At 38.2% G+C, this 21,453-nt stretch overlaps 2 protein-coding genes across 7 annotated transcripts in view; one reads left to right on the forward strand and one right to left on the reverse strand.

Moving 5' to 3' along the window:
- Positions 1–470: 470 nt before the first annotated feature.
- Positions 471–6,471, reverse strand: LOC137871328 (interferon-induced protein 44-like). 2 transcript variants are annotated; one of them, XM_068709108.1, is made up of 9 exons: positions 6,421–6,471; positions 5,967–6,021; positions 5,648–5,689; positions 5,526–5,559; positions 4,037–4,232; positions 3,170–3,328; positions 2,885–3,056; positions 1,931–2,031; positions 471–1,754 (listed from the first exon to the last, which is right to left on the reverse strand). In XM_068709108.1, exons 3-9 carry the CDS (start codon positions 5,685–5,687, stop codon positions 1,575–1,577), a joined length of 882 nt encoding a protein of 293 aa, XP_068565209.1. In that variant the 5' UTR covers positions 5,688–5,689; positions 5,967–6,021; positions 6,421–6,471; the 3' UTR covers positions 471–1,574. The 2 variants fall into 2 exon arrangements, with proteins under 2 accessions (XP_068565209.1, XP_068565210.1); XM_068709109.1 differs by having other exon boundaries at positions 6,417–6,460.
- A 4,277-nt stretch (positions 6,472–10,748) lies between these two features.
- Positions 10,749–21,453, forward strand: part of LOC137871330 (unconventional myosin-VI-like) — a 94,795-nt gene continuing 84,090 nt past the window's right edge. For all 5 annotated transcript variants that reach the window (XM_068709110.1, XM_068709111.1, XM_068709112.1 and 2 more), the window contains exon 1: positions 10,749–10,906. The gene's annotated coding sequence lies outside the window, so the exon portion shown is untranslated. The remainder of the gene's footprint in view (positions 10,907–21,453) is intronic.

The following is a 21,453-nucleotide window of genomic DNA, read 5'->3' on the forward strand; positions in this document are numbered from 1 at the left end:
TTCAAGTTTAGACGATATTTCACCAAGATTTGCAATATTGTCTTTCAACTGAGAAATGTGGATCTGATTCTTAGTAAGCCTCTAAAATGCTGATATACTATCATTAGCACAATGTAGAGGACGACACATTTAATATTGTAAATCCTGTTGAACTCTAGTCCAAACGTGAACGTTGACTTTGGATCTCACTTTAAAGGTCTTTTCAGCGGCAGAACGCTCGCTGAGATGGTTCCTCTGGACTGAACTGGGGTTCCAGTTTTGAACTTGTAACAATCACGTTGACGTTGAAACAGATAATATTTATGAGCATATAACATTAGATAGATAGATATGTACTTTATTCATCCCCAGGGGGAAACTTGTTTGTAACGGCAGCAAAAATATACTTCAGCAAACAAAGTAACAGAGTAAAAATTAAAAATATTAAGTATGAACAATGCAATAATGATGATTGACATTGATTATGTGGCTGTTAATTCAATGTATTTATTTAAAAGCATTCAGACAAATGTAAATGAGAATAATACAAATTATAACAGAGCATGCAATAGTAAAGCATATACTACATTGTATTAAAAACGTATACAATGACGCTAAACAACATGAGCCGATATGATCCAATAACAAGTACAGGAGGAGCTTTACCCTGTACAGCTTTAGATACTAGGCAGACCTCTGTGTTTGATGAGGTTGTCCCAGCTGAGCGGATTATATTTCCTTAGAATATGACAATGATGGAAACTGAATCTTGCCTGAAGTTAAAGAGCTCGTTTGTAAAAGGACTCCATTGGTTTTAGGGTTGTGTTAAAACTGCTTCTCTAACGAGGTGATCTGAGAGAGAACCATTGAGTGGAAGTATATTTCATATTCTGATGAACATGAAATTGGCCAAACATAAATTATTACGACCCTTTTTATGTCAGGTTTCAATCTATGTGTCTTGCTCTACATCTCTGCTGTGGCCTTTGGAGAAGAACATACCAACTGTTCTCAACACATTCAGTTGCAAACAACATGAGTTAAGTCAGGACGTGACCCTCAACACAACATCTGTTGCTTTTCCCACACACAGAAGGTGGATCATCAACGTACGCTGAAGAGGACTGGGCCCAGTACAGAGCCCTGTGGGACTCCAGTTGATCGCAAAGGAGCGTTAGATATATACTTAGCAATACATACTAGATTAATCAAGTATAAGTCATATTACATATCTTCACAGCTAGTTTTGCAAGCTAAAAAGCAAATGCTAAGTAGCGACTGTATGTTGTACTGTAAGTGTTAGCCTGGCTAGCGTTAGTTAACTAAAGTAATGTTACGTAACTACAGGGCTGTGACTCAAAGCCTGTTCAACATCATTGATTTTTTAGAAGCATAAATGAAGCATGAAATTGTGAAAAAGAAGATTTTTTTTTTGTACAGAGTAAGTAAATAGCAGTGTGTACATCACTGCTTGATCTGGTCAACATACTTCCACAATGCAAGCGTTAGCCACCGAGGCAGGGGGCAGAATTTAACAATCAACATCAGTGTTTTAGATGCACGTTCACGTAAATGCATGTGTAAATGTTTTGCATTTAATAAACATTAGACGCATTTATCTTGTTGAGGAAGTCATTTCCAGCGTTGACGATGGACATCAGTGAGCTCAGGATGAGAACGTCGGCGTCGCTGTTTAAGTCGATCTCTTCACAGTAGTTCTGAACGGCGAAGACACAGTTCATGGGAATTCCCGATTCTTTACTGAACTTCTCCATCTGTGTTAAAGATCACAACATCTCAGTTCACAGATTACAGTACAGAGCTTTGTGAAGAAACACTGGAAATGTTTCGACTATCTTAAATTATATTCCATCTCAAACTCGATAAATAACTAATAACAATAATAATAATGATAATTATAATAATAATGATTATAATGATAATGATATACCGTTTCCTTCATTTTCTTGCTCTTGTAGATATTCCTGACATCTTTGTTGATTTCAGGACATAACTTGTCAATTTTGGTGAGAAGGGCGACTTGTGGAACCTCTGCCGGATGACAAATGTCACAGATGTTAAATTAATGCAACTTTCTTGACTTGCAAAATGATCTTGGCCCACTGGGGAAATCCAAAAAGGGGCGTGGTCTCTCCCTCCTCCCTGCCTACAGGTAAACCGACACACCGTGGAACCAATCAGAGAGCTAGAGTCAACAGCAGAGGTTTGGTTGACGCCACTTTTGTGTACTGCTCATGTAACGACGTTTTAGTGGATTTAATAAACGACACGTTTTGAAAAACAATCAGCATTTTTCAGATGTTCGCCACAGACACCAGAACAGCCCCAAACTCAGACATACAGAGGGGGGGGGGGGGGGGGGGTTATCGGTCAGCGATAGACTTTATCAGCTGTGTGTGAACCACACTCTAGCTTTAACGTGAACATTATCCAAATTGATCACAGCTGCAGAAAACTATTAAGAAAGCAACAGGTAATATCCTGTTAAAGCCTTATTACCGGGGGAATACGTGGTTCCACTAGAACTTGAAGAAACTCTGCTCATATTTTAAAAAACAAACATATTTATATTCAATATTGTAAATATTATATTACATAGACTTAATTATGTCCATACAAATATTCAAAAAGAGCTCCTTCTCCGGTGTGGATGGGTCTCCATGCTTTCAAAACTTCCATTGATTATTCTCAACAGAGCCTCCGTGATTCGGAGAAAAATGAAAAAAAATTGCAAAAACATATTAATAATAAAAATGTATTTAAATTTGACCCTGAATCACAGAGATGCCGATTCGCAAGGGACTTAAATGCTAAATTATATAAAGGTCGGTACTTTGATTAAAGGGTATTTACTGAGTGGAAAAGAATAAAGGTGATTTCTCACCCAGGTCACTGGCCTCCTCTCTGATATCAATGATTGCGTTCAGAACTTTATCATCCATACGAGATGCTGTGTTGGCATCGATGACAGAAACCAGAACGTGCACTCTGTCGTTGGCAGATGGGGAAGGGTTGTAGTGTTGATCGTCCTTCGATAACTTAGATTCAGGATTGAACTGAAAACAAAAGTCAAATCTAGTTAGAAGATCCCTAAGATCAACGGAAACAGATTACATACTTGTTTGTTTACCTGAATAATGTCAGAGGTTTTAAAATGCAGTAACTCTACCGTGTAACCGTCCTGCACATGTCCCTTCAACGCCCGCTTGACGTCTTTCACATGGACTCTTTTGCTCCTGGAGCTGCTGTCTTTCAGGCCCATCATGTCATTGAGGACAAACGGGTAGAAGGTGTCCTGGCCTTCCTTTTCAAACTTGTAGGTTGTGTACTGTGAACCACAAATGGAGAAGAATGCAGTTATGACGCCTTATGTCTGGTTTCTCTTCAGAACCGGAGGTTGTTCTCACGCTGTACTGAACCCTGGGCCTTACCAATACTCCATGTTTTACTAATTTAGAACCGGGTTTTGAGGGGCATCCCTAGCGACGACTCTTCGTTCTAAACAACAATGGCGGCTGCTGAAAAGGTTAGCGTGGCTGCTGCAAATTATTGCCGGATTGAGTTTCCACATTTAATGTTAACATTAGTCCGGTTTTTCCTGGAGATAGTTCTTCTTCTTCTTCTTCTTCTTCTTCTTCTTCTTCTTCTTCTTCAGTCATTTAATGCCTCCTTAAAAGCAAAAGAAGCTGTAATTTGCTGCTGTTAACAATGTGAGAAGTAATAAAGAGTTTTCCATTGGTTCTGACTATGGAGCCTCCATGATGTTCTTTTATTACCTTCATAAGTATAGGAGCAACTCATAATTCTCGGCGACACTACCGATGGCTAGCGGGACCGGTCTTATGGGAGAACTTACCTGCTGACAGACAGATCTGCTTTCAGGGAAACAATGTAAACCCTGACAATGTCATTATTCTACAGCTGTTACGATGTTCAATCCACATTTACTTTGTAATGATAACATAGAGAAAAAATCTATTGCTCCTTTAAAATGGAAACTGGAGACTGTGAGAATCTTTAGATCCTTTCTCTGTACCTTCTTGGTGAAACTGTAATGAGAGTCGTTAGCCACCAGGGCAGGGCTGCACATTCTGTCCTGTAAGACACTTTGGACGGAGTTGATGAAACTGGACTTTCCAGCTCCAACTGGTCCATGAAGAAGAATCCTGAGCTGCAGGCCTTCAGTCTGAGGATTGTAGTCCTTCACACGCTGCATAGCGCTCTGTTTGTCTCTGCTCAGGGAGTAAAACAACAAACGTACATCACTGAGAAGCCCAGCAGACACAAATAAGTAGTTAAATATCTCAAATTATTTCTGTACTCTTGACTCCTGTCACAACTGTCAATTGGCCTCTTTTGTCAGCCCGGTGTCCCGCAGTTCGTAACATACTAACGAAATACATTCTATTGGTTTCGTGTACAGGGACATGAATTGTCTGTTTGAATTTGTGTCGCTGAGGATGAAAATAATGCCAATGGAAAGTGAATTAAGATCCTTATTTGTGGTGAACACGCAAACTAAATGCATCCAGGTTAATAAGCAACAGTCAGAGCAAGTGACGTACTTTATAATATCCAAAAAGACGACTGTTGGTGGACGGGTCCAACAAACAGGTTTAGACAACAAAACCAACGGTTAGGTTTATGCAACAAAACCACAACACAGGGTTGAACACCGGTCTTCTGGTTAAAGTCCTAACTGTTGGTTTAGTCGTCTAAACCTCACCGTTGGTTTAGTCGTCTAAACCTAACCGTTGGTTTAGTCGTCTAAACCTCACCGTTGGTTTAGTCGTCTAAACCTAACCGTTGGTTTAGTCGTCTAAACCTCACCGTTGGTTTAGTCGTCTAAACCTAACCGTTGGTTTAGTCGTCTAAACCTCACCGTTGGTTTAGTCGTCTAAACCTCACCGTTGGTTTAGTCGTCTAAACCTAACCGTTGGTTTAGTCGTCTAAACCTCACCGTTGGTTTAGTCGTCTAAACCTAACCGTTGGTTTAGTCGTCTAAACCTAACCGTTGGTTTAGTCGTCTAAACCTCACCGTTGGTTTAGTCGTCTAAACCTAACCGTTGGTTTAGTCGTCTAAACCTCACCGTTGGTTTAGTCGTCTAAACCTCACCGTTGGTTTAGTCGTCTAAACCTCACCGTTGGTTTAGTCGTCTAAACCTAACCGTTGGTTTAGTCGTCTAAACCTAACCGTTGGTTTAGTCGTCTAAACATAACCGTTGGTTTAGTCGTCTAAACCTAACTATTCGTGGTTTTGTTGCCTAAACATGTAAAAACGGGATGGAACTGACTGTTGAGTCAACATGATCAATGTTCAATAAAGTTTTACGATCCATGAAAGGTTTAGTTTTGGACTATAAATGGACAGACGTGTTTTTTTTGGAAATCAAGTAATTCAAGAGCAGGATTAAAAACACAAATAAGTAATTGCACATCAGTGAGAAAAACGAGTATTTGGTATGAAGTGAGCGTGTGATGTTGGTAGTTTGAGAGCATTTATCAGTAATACAGTGAACTCTCACCCCCAGTTGATTTTCCTCCATGGTTCACTTAAAACTGAAAAGAACGACACATGTTCATATGAGATAAAAATCCTACAACATTTGTGTAACTTTTTATGAATGATTTTCTAAAATGATCTTACGTGGAGGGGGTGGAGGGGTAGAGCTCCACCATGATCCCATATCTGCAGTAAAACAGTTAAATGTGAGCTCAGACTGACAAAGTCACACTACATCACAGGGTCTTTTATTCATTTGTTACTGAAAAATAAGAATATTGAACATGTAAAAGTTGATTGGATGTATTTAAAGATAAAGTTGATGAAGCATAATCACAACAGAGTTCACCAAAAACCAGGATTTGACTAAAACTAAACCAGACTTCAGTAGAACTTTGAGGTGTGAGCGATGGCACAATGATTCATGAACAACGTCATCAGAGGACTTCATGGAGAAACAAACCTGATGTTGTGCTTGAAGAAAGTCCAGGGACTGATCAGAGCACTTTATACCTCACCTGTAACAAAGTAATATACATATATAGTTATATATTTATATATCAGCAGAAACAACTTTCACTTTCACCTGCTACATGATCGGTATGGTCCGTTGCTCTCAGTGAGCTGGTCAGGGGAGGAGTTACTTCATGTTGAGACTAAATGAAACTACTCTTCTTTCCTTCACACTCGTTTGATCAAACATATGTCTTTTCCAGCCCTCATAATGATAAACACCCTGTCATGTAGCTGCGACGGCTCAGAAAGAAATGACTACATATGAAGACCACACTCTGTGCTCTGCGACACACATGGGTGGATTTCTGTTATCTATTAAAACGGACTAATAAACAATGTATCAGAAAATATTGTCAGATGAATCAACAGCAAGATAGAATATTAGAGTCAACTCAACCTGCCTCAGACGTCCTGTTTCTCCTCTGGATGTCTACTTTAAAATGGAGTCAGATTTTACAGACTTCACTTTCACTTTCAGGACTAGGAGGGGCTGCATCCTTTGGAGGACCCCCCCCCCCCCCCTCCCCTTTGCTGCCGTTATATATATATATTTATTTATCAATGAATCTTGAAGTATCAAGACAGTAAAACAAATGTCAGCAAACGTGTTTATTAACTTGCAGTGAGACATATATATGTATATATATATATATATATATATATATATATATATATATATATATATATATATATATATATATATATATGTATATATATATATATATATATATATATATATATACATACTTTAGGTTAAACAGAGGAGATCTAAGGGCCCAGATGAGAGGACATAATCTTGGTCAATGGTTATTGACATTGAGATACAGAAAGTTTTCTATTGTTTCCCCTAATCTCACAAAACAAGAGCAAAAACCAGATGAAGTGGTTCTTCTCTTTCCTCCTTTGCTGCCCTGGTACCGGTCTCGTGACCCTCAGGTTGATCTCTGGAGCTGTATATATACAGTCACTAGATTACCAAATGTGGATTAATCCGCTGCTGAAAATAGACCCAAACGAAATGCTCTGTCTGTGTTCCACTTCTCATACTTCTATATTTAGTACACTGTAGCTGCCTTCACAAAGTACGTACCGTTGTATTCAGTCAGCATAGTTTTAATCTCTCTACACACTCAGACGTTCCTTTAAACTCTCGCAGACATTTTCAGACCTTTTTATGAACCTTTTACATAAAGTCTGCCTTCCCACAATGCATAGCGTCGTGACATTAAACATGGCTTTACCAGGATGAAAGTGAATGAAGAGGACGGCACAGTAAAAGTACACGGACATTAAGGATTAAAGTAAATCAGAGGAGTGTGAGCACAGATTGTATTTCACATCTTTATTCATCAAACATTCCTTTTTATTTTGATATTAAAGCTGTTTTTTGGACACAAACAAATATAGATTATTTTGAAGATGATGCCTTAACTCGTGAGGAAAGAGTCTGACAGACTAAGGGTTCAGGGTTTAAGGCCTTAGGGGGTGTTGGGGGGGGCAGACTACTTCCTCATCACATGGCACCTTGAACTTTCACCCTCTTGCTGGTTTATCTGCTGCAGCAAAGGATTGTGGGTGAGAGCAGCCAGAGGAGGTCACAACCTGTTGAACATCTCTGTGTGGCTTCTGATATCCGTACTGTTATGATATTCAGCGTTCTAGAAATCAGATTGAATATGTCCCGATACTTAGTGTGTTAAATACCTGAAATACCAGCATGTTTCTCTGGCTTTTCTGACCCACAATCCTTTGCACTGTGAGTCTATACCAGCATATAGATTAGGGACAACGTTCCTGAAAGCATACTGCATGCAACAGTACTTTGAAAGCTGCAGTAAGTAAGTACAAAGTATGTGATTATGCATCTTTTTCTGGTGTACTAAGTAGTGTTTGTGTATTTCAATGCGAACCACTTTTTCCCTCTTGTTTGAGTAACATTTAATACAAAAGTTAGACTTTTTAAAACATGAAACTTTATATTTTTAAGGATTAACAACGAGCTTTGAGCCGACAGCCAAAGACAGGAAGTCAGAAAGTATTTAGAGACGAACTAAACTGTTAGTTTTTGGTCTTTTTTTTTGTAGGATTTGTTGACATATATAAAAATATACAACATATAGATTTGTATTCTTGTATAAAAGCGCCTCTAAAGAGTCACAAAAACCTCTTGATTTGAGCCTGGACGTGTCCTCAAGCTGCCGCTCTCAGCTTCCAGCCTGTTGAGTGACTTGTTCTTCAGACTCGGTGTTTCGTTACTCAAACACTGAAACATTCATGACTCTTGAATCGCGTTTTGTCGTCGCACTCATGAGCTCGTTAAGTGGATCCTTTTAATATTAATAACCAAAAGAATAGATAAAAGAGACGTTAAAATGGAGGCAAATTGAATTCCTCGCTGACTGAGACGACGGTGATTCAGTCTGGCAAAGTAACCTTCCCTAAGGCCACTTAATAGCTTTCAACCACATCTCATGGTCTTCATCTGTGGATGTCGTCACGGAGGTGGTTCAGTGCTTGAGGTTTTCTGTCTCTACTTTTGACGCCTCGTCATTTCAACCTACGGTAAACCGGATTATTCTCAGACGTTCCGATGAACTGGATCAGTTGAAGCTCATGTGATCTGACCGAAAGCTCCGGAGCGGCCACTAAATGGACCTGGCGGTGAGGTTGTCTCAACTTTTAAAAACCAACGCTAGAAGTCAAGAACATACTCAGAGAAATGGAAAAAAAATGGAATTTAATTTCTTAAACTGCTACCACGTGGACCTGGTGGTGTGTTCACTAAAGAAAAGACTTTAGATTACGTTGTATTTTGGCAATAAGGCCAATTAAAAACAGAAATACACACAAAACAACTTGTTTATTTCATATAATCTTTATTTTACCAGAAATATTTCTCTTTTTCAAGGATTAAAAAAAGGGCCGAACAATAAAAGAAACAACCAACAGACTAAAAACAAACAGATTCATCTCAAATAGTCTGTAATCCTGTTTTGAGTAGAATGAGAGGTTTTCTCAGAGACACTACCTCTTCAGTCCACAGGGGGCGACAGAATCAACGCAACATGAAAGTTCCTCGTAGCAACTTTAAGTCTGGAGGAACTACAAAAACACTGCAACACTGTTTGTTTCAGAGCTGATTTATACAACATGTTATTAATAAAAACATGGAGAGAACAGATTAGTTCATGGCTGTTAACAGTAGATGTTTGACGCAGAGATAAAAATAAATTCCCTCCGTGAAAACCTTTGACTCTGACATGTCAAATAAATGAAACAAGAGCTTTGAACCTGCTTTTCATCCACAGTTCACATTTAATAAGATACCGCTTCATTTGCATATTTAAACATAACCATTCTGATAACTTGTAGTGCAAAAAAGAATTGTCTTAATCTATCAGCAGCAGACAGAGATTAGCACCATTGTTGTCGTCTTTGACGTTATCCCCGTTAATCCTCCTCTTTAAGGTATTACTGCTCACATATGGCAGCAGAGAGTGTGGAGCGGTGGAGACAATGATCATAAGAACCTTCAGCTCACAGAACATAGAACATATAGAACATATAGAACATAATAAAGAGTATAAAAGTGAAATCAGGAGGAAATAAATCAGCGATAAAGACAAACGACTTCAGCAAGATAAAGAGTTAAAGAAGTGAAATATCTCAACAGCTACTGGATGGATTGTCATGAAATTTGGTTGAGACGTTGATGATCCCCAGAGGATGAACCCTACTGACTTTGGTCATCCTGTCACTTTTCCTCTAGCGCCACCATCTGGTCAAAGTTCTCCTGCTATACATGTATATATATATATATATATATATATATATACATATATTATTCTGCATGATTAATACTTGTACTATTAGTACTTTAAGTATATTCTGATGCTCATACTTTTGTACTTCTACTTAAGTACATTTCTGAACGCCGGACTTGTAGAGTATTTCTACTCTCCTTATAAAGAAATATGAGAAATAATAGAAAATAAAGGACTTTGTAAAATATATATAAAATAAAACTTGGTAAAATAAAATGTAAACATGTACATCATTCTACAGTATACACTAAAAGTATAAATGAAAAAATATATATTTATACAGTACTTGAATAAATGTACTATATTATTCTGCAAAATTAGTATTTTTATGAGTATTTCTATATTACTGCTCTTATAAAGAAACTTAAGAAAAATAAAATTAGACTGTAAATTATGTACATAATGCTACAATATATACTAAAAGTATGAATACAATAAAATTATAAAAAGTACACTGTTGAACTGTTGGTGATACAAAAATATATATGATTAAGTAAATATAATAATAAATAAAATAAAATAAAAATAATAATGTTTGAAGATCTTAGTACTTCTCTTACTGCAGCATCACAATTATAATACTTTATTTCTACTTTACAGTTACTCTTATAAAGAAATATAAAAAAATATAGAAAATAAAGGATTTTGTAAATTATAAAAAAATATAAAACTTAGTCAAATAAAATATTACTTATCTATATAAATCTACAATACATACAACAAAAGTACAAATAAATTAAAAATATAAAAAAACACTGTTAAAGATAAAAAAGATTAAATAAATGTAATAATAGACCTTTAAAGACCCGCACAGCGCCCCCTGGTGGGACACTCCTCTTTTCCTCATCCAGCCCCGTGACGTCACGGGGCCGGTTTTTTTTTTCCCAGTATCTGCTGCTGCGGGAGTCTGGAGGAGAGTGTGGCCAGAGAGGACACCTTATCATCCGGGGACGAACCACCAGATTGGGTGGGTGGTGGTGGTGGTGGTGGGTGTGGAACGTTTTTCTCTCTTTCTCGGGGATTTTAAAACACAACCACCGGGAGTTCACGAGCTCAAGACGAGGTAAGAAACACGGACAGAGCCGCTGCTGAGTGATGTTAGCTACAGCGGGCTGTCAACACACTATTGTTGAGAGTTAGCCAGACTGCCTTCAAATATGCGTCAATTTAAGGTTTTTTATGGAGATAAATAGAGGCGTGCTGTTAAAACAACATAATTAAATACATATCTTAAATAAGTATGACCCGCTCTACCATTCGGCACTAAAATAATTCACCGTGCCTCTTTTTTTATTGCAGTAGGGCTCCAACTTTTACTGCCAAAGGGTGTTATCCCGTGAAAGAACACGTAGGCAAACAGTGTTTAAAAGTGGGATTATTCCTAAAAAACAGTGAGTTTTTGTGGATTATATTCAAGCCGAATTCACGGTAACCGTCTCCCACATCGGAAGAACTGATGAATCACTGTGCATGGCGCGCGTGTGTGACTGGCAAGCGACGCGAGTCCGAAATTCTCACGTTTTTTTTTTGACCCGAGGTTCGGTTTCGTCGTCTGGAAAACTGGAGCTAAAATGAGGAGGAAGAGGAGGGTGCGCACGCACACATCGAGCATAACGAGCGTTTTTCTTCAGCACGAGCCTCGTTACATTAGAACATGCGAGGCTGTGTTGTCGTACAGCAAACATGTCACATCTCACAATGTATAAGCATGGCTGCGGCCTACACACACACACACACACACACACACACACACACACACACACACACACACACACACACACACACACACACACACACACACACACACACAGAGAGAGAGGGCCTGGGAAGAAGAATCAATGGACATGCTTTGCATAAGAAGGAAAGCAGAGGGCCGGTTGGGGTTTTCTGGCCTTTGTGATATTATTAAAGATCATGTTTCCTCCTCAGAGGTGTGGATGTGCATGCAGGGAGTGTGTGTGTGTGTGTGTGTGTGTGTGTGTGTGTGTGTGTGTGTGTTTCATACGTGCTGTGTGTTGCATGATTACATAAGCACTCTCTGTGCTTATTGTTATTGTCCACAGCTTTTATGCTGAAGCTGCTTTTGAAATGACCATTAAGGGGATTTTATTCTCTTAAAGCTGCTTTGAAGCTCCTCAAAAAGCACATTATGTCTTTGATTACGTCCTGCTCTGTCACTCATGTTTCTTTGAGGACATGAATGCGGTTTGTGGTATTTATATATGTGTATCATATAAACATAATGCAAACGTGTCCCTGCATGCATTCGTTCGGGTGGAGGCCTCCCGTCAGCAAACTCCTGACTCCTGATGGGACTTTGACTCACCACATCCTTCTTTTATGGCCGTTTTATTGACACAAAGTGACATTATGTCACACACACACAATAGTGCTTATTGTAAAGCGGGCGGTGCTTCACAAAGTTCAGTCACTCCAGCGATCAAAGTCCTCTTCAGGAAGCGGTTATTGGATGTGTGTGTGTGTGTGTGTGTGTGTGTGTGTGTGTGTGTGTGTGTGTGTGTGTGTGTGTGTGTGTGAGAGAGAAAGTAATTTAGTCAGAAGTCTGAACATGTTTCAGGTTGTTTTTTGTTTTTTTTTGGCTTGCAGAGACGTGACTTCCTGAAAGGCGCTTGGCATGCTGGGTAACGGCTCACGTCCAAGTGTCTCATTCAGGATAAGCTGTTTATGTGCATCCTCATCCATTAAAGATACGAGAGAGAGAGAGAGAGAGAGAGAGAGAGAGAGAGAGAGAGAGAGAGAGAGAGAGAGAGAGAGAGAGAGAGAGAGAGAGAGAGCTCTGATCAGACGTATTGTGTCGTACTGAGAGGAACTGTTGAGGAATATCCTGGAAGTTTATTCTGGATGTTGGAGTCAAGAGATGTCTCTCTTCCTCTCCTCTCCTCCTCTCCTCTCCTCTCCTCTCTTCTCTTCCTCTCCTCTCTTCTTCTCCTCTCCTCTCCTCTCCTCTCCTCTCTGTGTTCACTTCCTGAAGTTCAGTCAGAGTTTCTCTGATTTCTGGTCACATGACTGTTGGTCTCAGATGAATCCATCATGACGTCATAGTTTCACTGATGAGTTCATAATTTAATGTTTTTATCACAATGTGTTTAAAGTGAACTCTTCATTAGAGGAGACATTTATAAAGAGAACATGTAGAATAACATGTTTTTTAATGAGGTATCACTGTTGTAGGCTTCGTTCTGGTTGCTATTTCTGACAGAAACCTTCTGCACACATGATGTGTTCAAAGACCCTCGGAGAGATGAAAATCTGACAATAATGATGGTTTTTACATCTTCTGTCTGTGATAAACGGTGTCGTTTTAGCGATGGTTTAAAGGAAACATGTTTTTCCATCCCGTGTTCAGTCGTGTTGAATCACTCATTAAACAGTTTAAAATGAAACGTCTTCTAAACCACCAACTTCACTCACGCTCACAGAATAAGAGCTGTGTTTTTAGAGCTTTTTTAAGCTAGGCTAATGCTAACTAATGCTAGCCGCCCTGCAGCAGATTCTGCAGCTCTTACTTTCTCCTGGTTGGAGTTCAGACGTGTGTGTGTGTGTGTGTGTGTGTGTGTGTGTGTGTGTGTGTGTGTGTGTGTGTGTGTGTGTGTGTGATGAGGGAATGTGAGCTGAGTCAGTGAGGAGATGAAGAGTGTCCACTTACACACCGTCTAGCCCTCGGTCTGAGGGAGGAGTCTCAGGTTGTTGTTGTGTTTTGGTTAAAACACACTCACACACACACGTACTCACGCTCACACACACAAGCTCACACGCACGTTCACACGCAGGAGCACACACATGCTAACACGTACACACACGCTCACACACACACGCTCTCACACGCGCTCACACGCTCTCACACACATTCACACACGCAGGCACACACATGCTCACACACACACACACGCTCACACACACATGCTCACACGCGCTCACACACACGCTCACACGCGCTCACACGCGCACACACACACACGCTCACACGCGCTCACACACACACGCTCACACACGCGCACACACACACGCTCACACGCGCACACACACGCGCTCACACACACACGCTCACGCTCACACGCGCTCACACACATGCTCACACACGCTCACACACACACATGCTCACACACGCGCACGCGCTCACACACACACACACACACGCTCACACGCGCTCACACACACACACACGCTCACACACGCTCACACGCGCTCGCACACACGCTCACACACACGCTCACACGCGCACACACACGCGCTCATATACATACACAGCTTCATCACATCAAGCTTCAGCACATCGAGTGTGTAAAAGTATTAATATTTATAGATGTGAGTCTAATTAAAGTATTCTCATGTATGTTGATGCCAGGAGTTCAGCTATTGTTAATGTTTTTAGAGTCGTGATGTTTTATTTTTAGCAGCAGACGTTCGTCCGTCTCCTTTAATCACTAGTTTTTTAGAGCCGGTACTTTGTCCACACTTTCAGGGGGGGGGTCAGCTGATCCTGTGTGTGTGTGTGTGTGTGTGTGTGTGTGTGTGGGTCACATGTTGTCGAGGACCTTTGAGACCCAAACGCCTCTCCTGGTACGGAGCGAGGCCGGCACCACTGTTGAATGCTGGGTAATATCGTGTGTTGGGAGGAGGCCTGGTTGTGTTTGGGCTCGTCTGAATGTGTCTCTAGAAGATGAGAGATTGAGAAACACTTCAGCCTCCAGCTATGAGTTCATAGAGGTTCTTCTTATAATAATATTTATATTTTTATATATCTATATCCTGTTTCCTGGTCCTGGTTTCGTCACATGGCTCATTAGTTTCTCTGGCTTTTCTCCAGGTCGACTTTGACCCGAGTTAATCCGGCTCGTTCTCTCTTAAATGTTCAAGTGACTCAGGACGACTTTGTTTCTAGAGTTTTTTGAGTTTTAGAATCATTTTGAAGATTAATTGAAGACTTAAATAGTCTGAATTACTGCTCATTATTTCACCAAAGAGGCTATGTTTTCAGTTTCTTTGTCAGCAGGAAATACTACCGGCTTGATTTTCATCAAACCTGGTGGAGAGATGCATTCTGGACCACGGACGAATCCATTAAATCTTAGAGCTGATTCAAACTGGTCTTAATGTTTCAATTATTGTTATTATTGATTAATCCTGCTGATTGTTTTCTAGATTCATAAAGTTATTTGGTCTGTAAAATGTAAGAAAATTGTTAAAAAACGTGTTGAGTTTGTTGTAATATTTGAGCAGAAAAGCAGAAAATCCTCACTGAATATTCAAAGATAATAAAATAATAATAATAATATAATAAAATGATAATAATAAAATAAAGAAAAGAAAACGAGACATTTAAAGACCATCGACTTTGAGAAAGAAAGATTAACTTTTTTTTTTACTATTTTCTACCATTTTTTAAAACTAAACGATTAATCTAGAAAATATGAATCAATAATGACTATTGCATAACTGTTGCAGTCCTATATTAGATACTTGATGATTTGTTTATATTCCGGTTGGTGCTGACGTATCAAGTAGTTTAATTCCTCTAATTAAAGATGGCGGTTGGTGGTTGTTTGGTGATCATTGGGCTCTTTTTGTGGCGGCCATATTGTTAAAATATCCGGCCTTTATAATCAGGATGAAGTAGATTCTTTCTGTCGCTTTTCTAATATTAGAGTCTTGTTCCTTCAGATATCTCTGGTTATATTTAGCAGCTCTCTGCTCACAGCCGGCTCTCCACTGCAGGTCTGTTACGTAACGTCTTCTTCTCTGGACTCGTTCAGGAGGAACTAGTTTCCAGGTTGATTTGTCTTTGCTGTGTGCAAACACGGGAGAATGTTTCTGTCTTTAGTTTTTTCCCATGATGCCGCTGGCTGAATAAGTTGACGGTGCTTTTGATCCTCGCTGTGTCTGAGCCGGACGCTTCCTCTCTTTCCTCTTCTGCGTAATGTCGCCGTCTGTTTGGTTATCTGCTGTGAGGATGTGACCGCATAGAGGACAGATAACCAAGACCCCCAGAAACCAAGACCTCCAGAAAACAAGAGTCAGAAAACAAGACCTCCAGAAAACAAGAGAGTCAGAAAACAAGACCTCCAGAGAACAAGAGAGTCAGAAAACAAGACCTCCAGAGAACAAGACCTCCAGAAAACAAGAGAGTTAGAAAACAAGACCTCCAGAAAACAAAATAGTTAGAAAACAAGACCTCCAGAAAACAAGAGTCAGAAAACAAGACCTCCAGAAAACAAAAGAGTTAGAAAACAAGACCTCCAGAAACCAAGAGAGTCAGAAACCAAGACCTCCAGAAACCAAGAGAGTCAGAAACCAAGACCTCCAGAAACCAAGAGAGTCAGAAACCAAGACCTCCAGAAAACAAGAGTCAGAAAACAAGACCTCCAGAAAACAAGACCTCCAGAAAACAAGAGTCAGAAAACAAGACCTCCAGAAAACAAGAGAGTTAGAAAACAAGACCTCCAGAAAACAAGATAGTTAGAAACCAAGACCTCCAGAAACCAAGAGAGTCAGAAACCAAGACCTCCAGAAAACAAGACCTCCAGAAAACAAGAGTCAGAAAACAAGACCTCCAGCAAACAAGAGAGTCAGAGGAGATATTTCCTCAGTATTTTACTTGTAAATTCCTGGAGTAGAAAAGAAAGTACAAACGCTACAAAGACTTCCACGATGAGTCGACTTTATCAGAAACAGAGACAGTTTTTAACTCTTTATTATTAACACGTCCTCACATAAAAGATAGTTAGTTTGTTTGTCAGTTTCCTCCAGTGACTAAATATAGAAGTAAATGTTGTCTGAGAGGTTTTGTAGTTCTACTTGCTGGTTTGTCTGTCAGCGATGGAAGCCTTGTGTGAGACTCTGTGTGTAATGTTCAACCTTTCAGCTGCTCGTGACTCACTTTATTGGTGTTAGACTTCACTCAGAGGAGGATGACTCTCGTCAATTTTTAAACTGTCTTTGTGGGAGTTTTTGTAAAACTTCAGCGAATTCCTTTCGGCTTTGCTGAAGTCATCAGAAACGTGATCTTCTGATCTTTGAGGCTGAAGCTGAAAAGTTCTTCAAAAGATCCTCTCAGACTTAGTTATTAACGACAAAGATTTCTTTTGGAAAACGATGATTTTACAGTTGAAAAATGAAGTTTTCCATCAAAGATGACAAACAATGAAAAACAACCATAAATACAAAAGTTTAAAACTTTCTTTTGGTGCAAAAAACATTGGATAATCGTGAGCATGTTTGCCTCCTGTGTGTGTTTCTGCCTCACTGAAAGGAATCACCTGCTAACCCTGCGGTCCCTGAACACACCCTGTTGTGGCGAGGCTTTGCTGTGGGTGTGGCATGCTGGGTAACATTCATAATGAGAGTCCTGACATTTAAAAAAAAAAAAAAAAGAACCCAGAAGCTGTGGAACAAAAGGAAAGAACGTCATCGTTTGTTTGATCTCAGACCAGACTTTGTTTACAGCACTAATAAGACAGGGAGACTCTCAGAGAGGGCAGGTGTTCTGTCTTTGTTCCACAATGGGTTCAGCTGAAGATCGTCTCACTTTTGGGTTTGTCTCTTTGTCTCTTCGCCCACTTTGCCATAATCTGAAATGTCACGACGCAGTAGTGTGGGAAGAGGAAGAGGAGGAGGAGGCTCATTAGCAGAGACCTAGAATCATTAGGCTCGTTGGAGATGAAGGCGACAGCAGCAGGGGGCGGTGACCAGATACTGAGGTCAAGTCGGACAGTTTTCAGACTTCAGAGAATAAACAGGAAGTCACAGAAACAGTAACTTCCTGTTAGATCCGACCTGTAGGCTACTTGTAGTTCACAGACCTCAATCGGATTCATTCATTGATATGTGTTTATTATTATTATCAATCACACAAGTTATGTTTTTAGATAAAACCTTCATTGCACAACATGAGACTAATAACCAACAATCGAGCGTTAAATATTACAATTACACAGAAAATAGGATTTTCTACAAAACGTGGTTTGTTGTCAAATCTAAGAGCCAATCAGCTCTTTGATCCGGAGACAGCCAGGCACGTTTCCCAGCATGCATTGTGGGCCGATCGGTTCTGCGCAGGACTGGCTCGTCCGGAACGAGCCGAATGTGATGTTTAAAGATAATCAACATCAGCTGCACAAAGATCATCAGACGGAGACACCAAATAATCAGTAATTACATGAACAATGTTAATTATCTCCAGATAATATAAACTGTCTGATGATAATAATACAAAACCTGTATTTATATGATTTTTTATATATATATATATATTATATTATATTATATTTTTCATACAAAACAACAAAAAAAATAAAGCATGCACATTAAAAAAAACCAATATTAGAGTATATAAAGTATGTAATTTAATAATAGAACAAATACATATATATATATATATATATATATATATATACTGTATATGAATATTTTTTATTTCACTTTTCCGATTTTGGTCATTCACGTTCTTTTTTATCTGTTAAGTTCATTCCTAAATAATGCGATCCAATAGAAGTATCGGTCAATATATAATCAATATTTGATACTAGTGTCATCCTTCAAAAGGGTAAAACGTGACGTAATGTTTATTATTATCATCTTTATAAACTTTATTTATACAAACAGTGTTACAAAGTTCTTCAAGTGGTTGAACCACTTTAAAACATTTCAGGAGGTAACGGGGAAATACAGTGACAATTAAAATAATACAAAAATAAAATAACCAACAATAATAATAGTGATATGATAGCAAATACATACTGAAGATCACTTTCTTGATTACATTTTTGAAAATGCTTCAAAATGTCCTGGTTTATCTGCTCAACCTCAACTTATTCAGTTTATTATTATTATTATTATTATTATTATTATATAAGATGAAGAAAAGCAGCAGATCTTCATATTTCAGAAGCTTTGACGTTTGTACTTTTTTAGAATGTAATGCCATTTTTATATATATATATACACACACACACACACACACACACACACACACACACATATATAATGTGTGTATATATAAATATATGTATATATTAATTAGAGACCCGTGCAGTAGAGTTGAAGGACAGCCTGTCGCTCTGTTATTGTCACTCTGCCCTCAGGGTCCCTGAACACGTCACGTGACCACTGATCGCCTCTCCAACAATCAGCTGTTTGTCTGTCAACACACACACACACACACACACACACACACACACACACACACACACACACACACACACACACACACACTTCCTGTGTGAAGACCCTCTAACTAACAGCTGCTGCAGCTCGATGTCTGAACTGAACTCAGTTTGTTCTCATCAGGAGCTTTTAGAGGGTTTTCTCTTAAAGGGACAGTACACCCCGACTCACTGCCGAGAGAGTTCAATGCATTCCTTTGACCGATGACGTCGTGTACGTCAAACTTTTTACAATTGGTATTTCGCATCAGCATTTAATAAAGCAATCATTTAATCAAGTTTTGTAAATATTCGTGGTGTTTCATATTTATACCATATATGTGTTTATGATGACATAGTTCACTAAAGCACAGTGAAGAAATACGCTAAAGTAAAAGTTAGTAAAAGTACAAAAATATTGGCATCAAAATATGTTTAAAAAGTTTACTCATTGTGCAGAGTTGCGAGTATATTTATTATTTTATTATAATTATTGAGTCATTAATGTGTTTTATTGTTGCAGCTGGTAACGGTGGAGCTCATTGTACTTTATGTACTTATTTACTACTTAATAATACATCAGTTTATTAGTTGGTTTATATTTTGTATTAAGAACCTGAATCTGTAAAGCATTAATATGTTTGAATATGTAAATGATGAGACGTTGAGTCTCTTTGTTGTGAAGAACAGGTTGTTGTTTCTTTATTTGTAGAAAGACTTTGTAAAAGCAGAACATTGGTTCAGTTTGTTTGTTTATGACGTGTTGTCATTTTTTTAGCAAATATACAAAATACTCTGTTTCCAGCTTGTCACTTGTGAGGATTTTGCTGTTTTTCTCTCGTCTTATCCGATCCTACATTTGTATTTTTTGGAGTTTTGCTCGAACAAAACGAGACATTTGAAGACGTCAAAACCAAAACCAAACCCTCTTCATTGTTTTCAAGATGTTCTTTAAAGCCAGTTGTGACTCGTTTTAAATCCATTTAAATTCATTAATCCGGTTTATTCGCATTTTCTCCCTCAAATGAACTTCAACGTTCCTCCAGTTAACACCCATCATGACCGGTATATAAATATATAATAGTATATAACCAGTATATAAACCAGTATATAACTAGTATATAACCAATTTATAAACCAGTATATAACCAGTATATAACCAGTATATAAACCAGTATATAACTAGTATATAACCAATTTATAAACCAGTATATAACCAGTATATAACCAATTTATAAACCAGTATATAACCAGTATATAACCCAGTATATAACTAGTATATAACCAATTTATAAACCAGTATATAACCAGTATATAAACCAGTATATAACTAGTATATAACCAATTTATAAACCAGTATATAACCAGTATATAAACCAGTATATAAACCAGTATATAAACCAGTATATAACCAGTATATAAACCAGTATATAAACCAGTATATAAACCAGTATATAAACCAGTATATAACCAGTATATAACCAGTATATAAACCGGTGTGTGTGTGTGTGTGTGTGTATATATACCGGTGTGTGTATATATATATATATATATACCGGTGTATATATTCAGTATGTAACCGGTATATATACCAGTATATAATAATAATATATAACCAGTATATAATAATAAAATATAAACCAGTATATAATAATAAAATATAATAAAATATAAACCAGTATATAATAATAATAATAATATATAACCAGTATATAGTAATAATATATAACCAGTATATAATAATACAATATAAACCAGTATATAATAATAAAATATAAACCAGTATATAATAAAATATAAACCAGTATATAATAATAAAATATAAACCAGGATATAGTAAACCAGTCTATAATATATAATACTATACAACCCTGTGCTCTGGGAACCATCAGCAGAGATTCAGCTCTCAGCATCTTTAATTGCTCACATGACTGACGACGTTAATGAAGTAATGTTCCAGAGATGCGTTTCTGGATTCTTTTTAAATATCGAGCGGCTGCAAATAGAGTGAAGCTCTTTGAGTTCAAAGCTTTTTATATAAACCACTTTAGTGTGAGGATCAGACGTCTGCTGGAGATAAATTTAGCTGCAGTGTCACTGCTTTAATATGAGAAAATTAATGTTTGAAAAGTCAGAAATTCACGATGATGAATAATTTCCGAGCTTGTGGACGTGATGAAGAATTTAAAACGAGTCCGTAGAAGACTTTCTGTCCTCAACATTTACATGTTTTACAGGCAGACGTGTGCAAATGTTATGATGTTATTTACATTTTTTATATGCTGCAAGAATTACACAGCTGAGCCCACACATCAGTATTTAAATACGTTATTACATACAGAATATTTATAGTTTTAATCATTTAAATATCTCTTTATTCTAATTCTTAATTATTTTATAGATTATGACTCCTGCATTTTACTGTGTAAAAAAACAGAAGTCTTGAACC

Source organism: Cebidichthys violaceus, unplaced genomic scaffold (assembly GCF_023349555.1).
Source record: "Cebidichthys violaceus isolate CVI_PGR_0920_01 unplaced genomic scaffold, fCebVio1.0.p SCAF_14, whole genome shotgun sequence".
Taxonomy (NCBI): domain Eukaryota; kingdom Metazoa; phylum Chordata; class Actinopteri; order Perciformes; family Stichaeidae; genus Cebidichthys; species Cebidichthys violaceus.

What these genes read in the sequence shown, in the direction of transcription:
- LOC137871328 (XM_068709108.1), bottom strand. Translation starts at nt 5,687, where the DNA reads ATGGGATCATGGTGGAGCTCTACCCCTCCACCCCCTCCAC. An exon ending in TGGAGGAAAATCAACTGGGG is followed by an intron (nt 4,233 to 5,525) that starts GTGAGAGTTCAC and finishes CTCCCTGAGCAG; the next exon opens with AGACAAACAGAGCGCTATGC. An exon ending in GCAAGAAAATGAAGGAAACG is followed by an intron (nt 1,755 to 1,930) that starts GTATATCATTAT and finishes TCTTTAACACAG; the next exon opens with ATGGAGAAGTTCAGTAAAGA.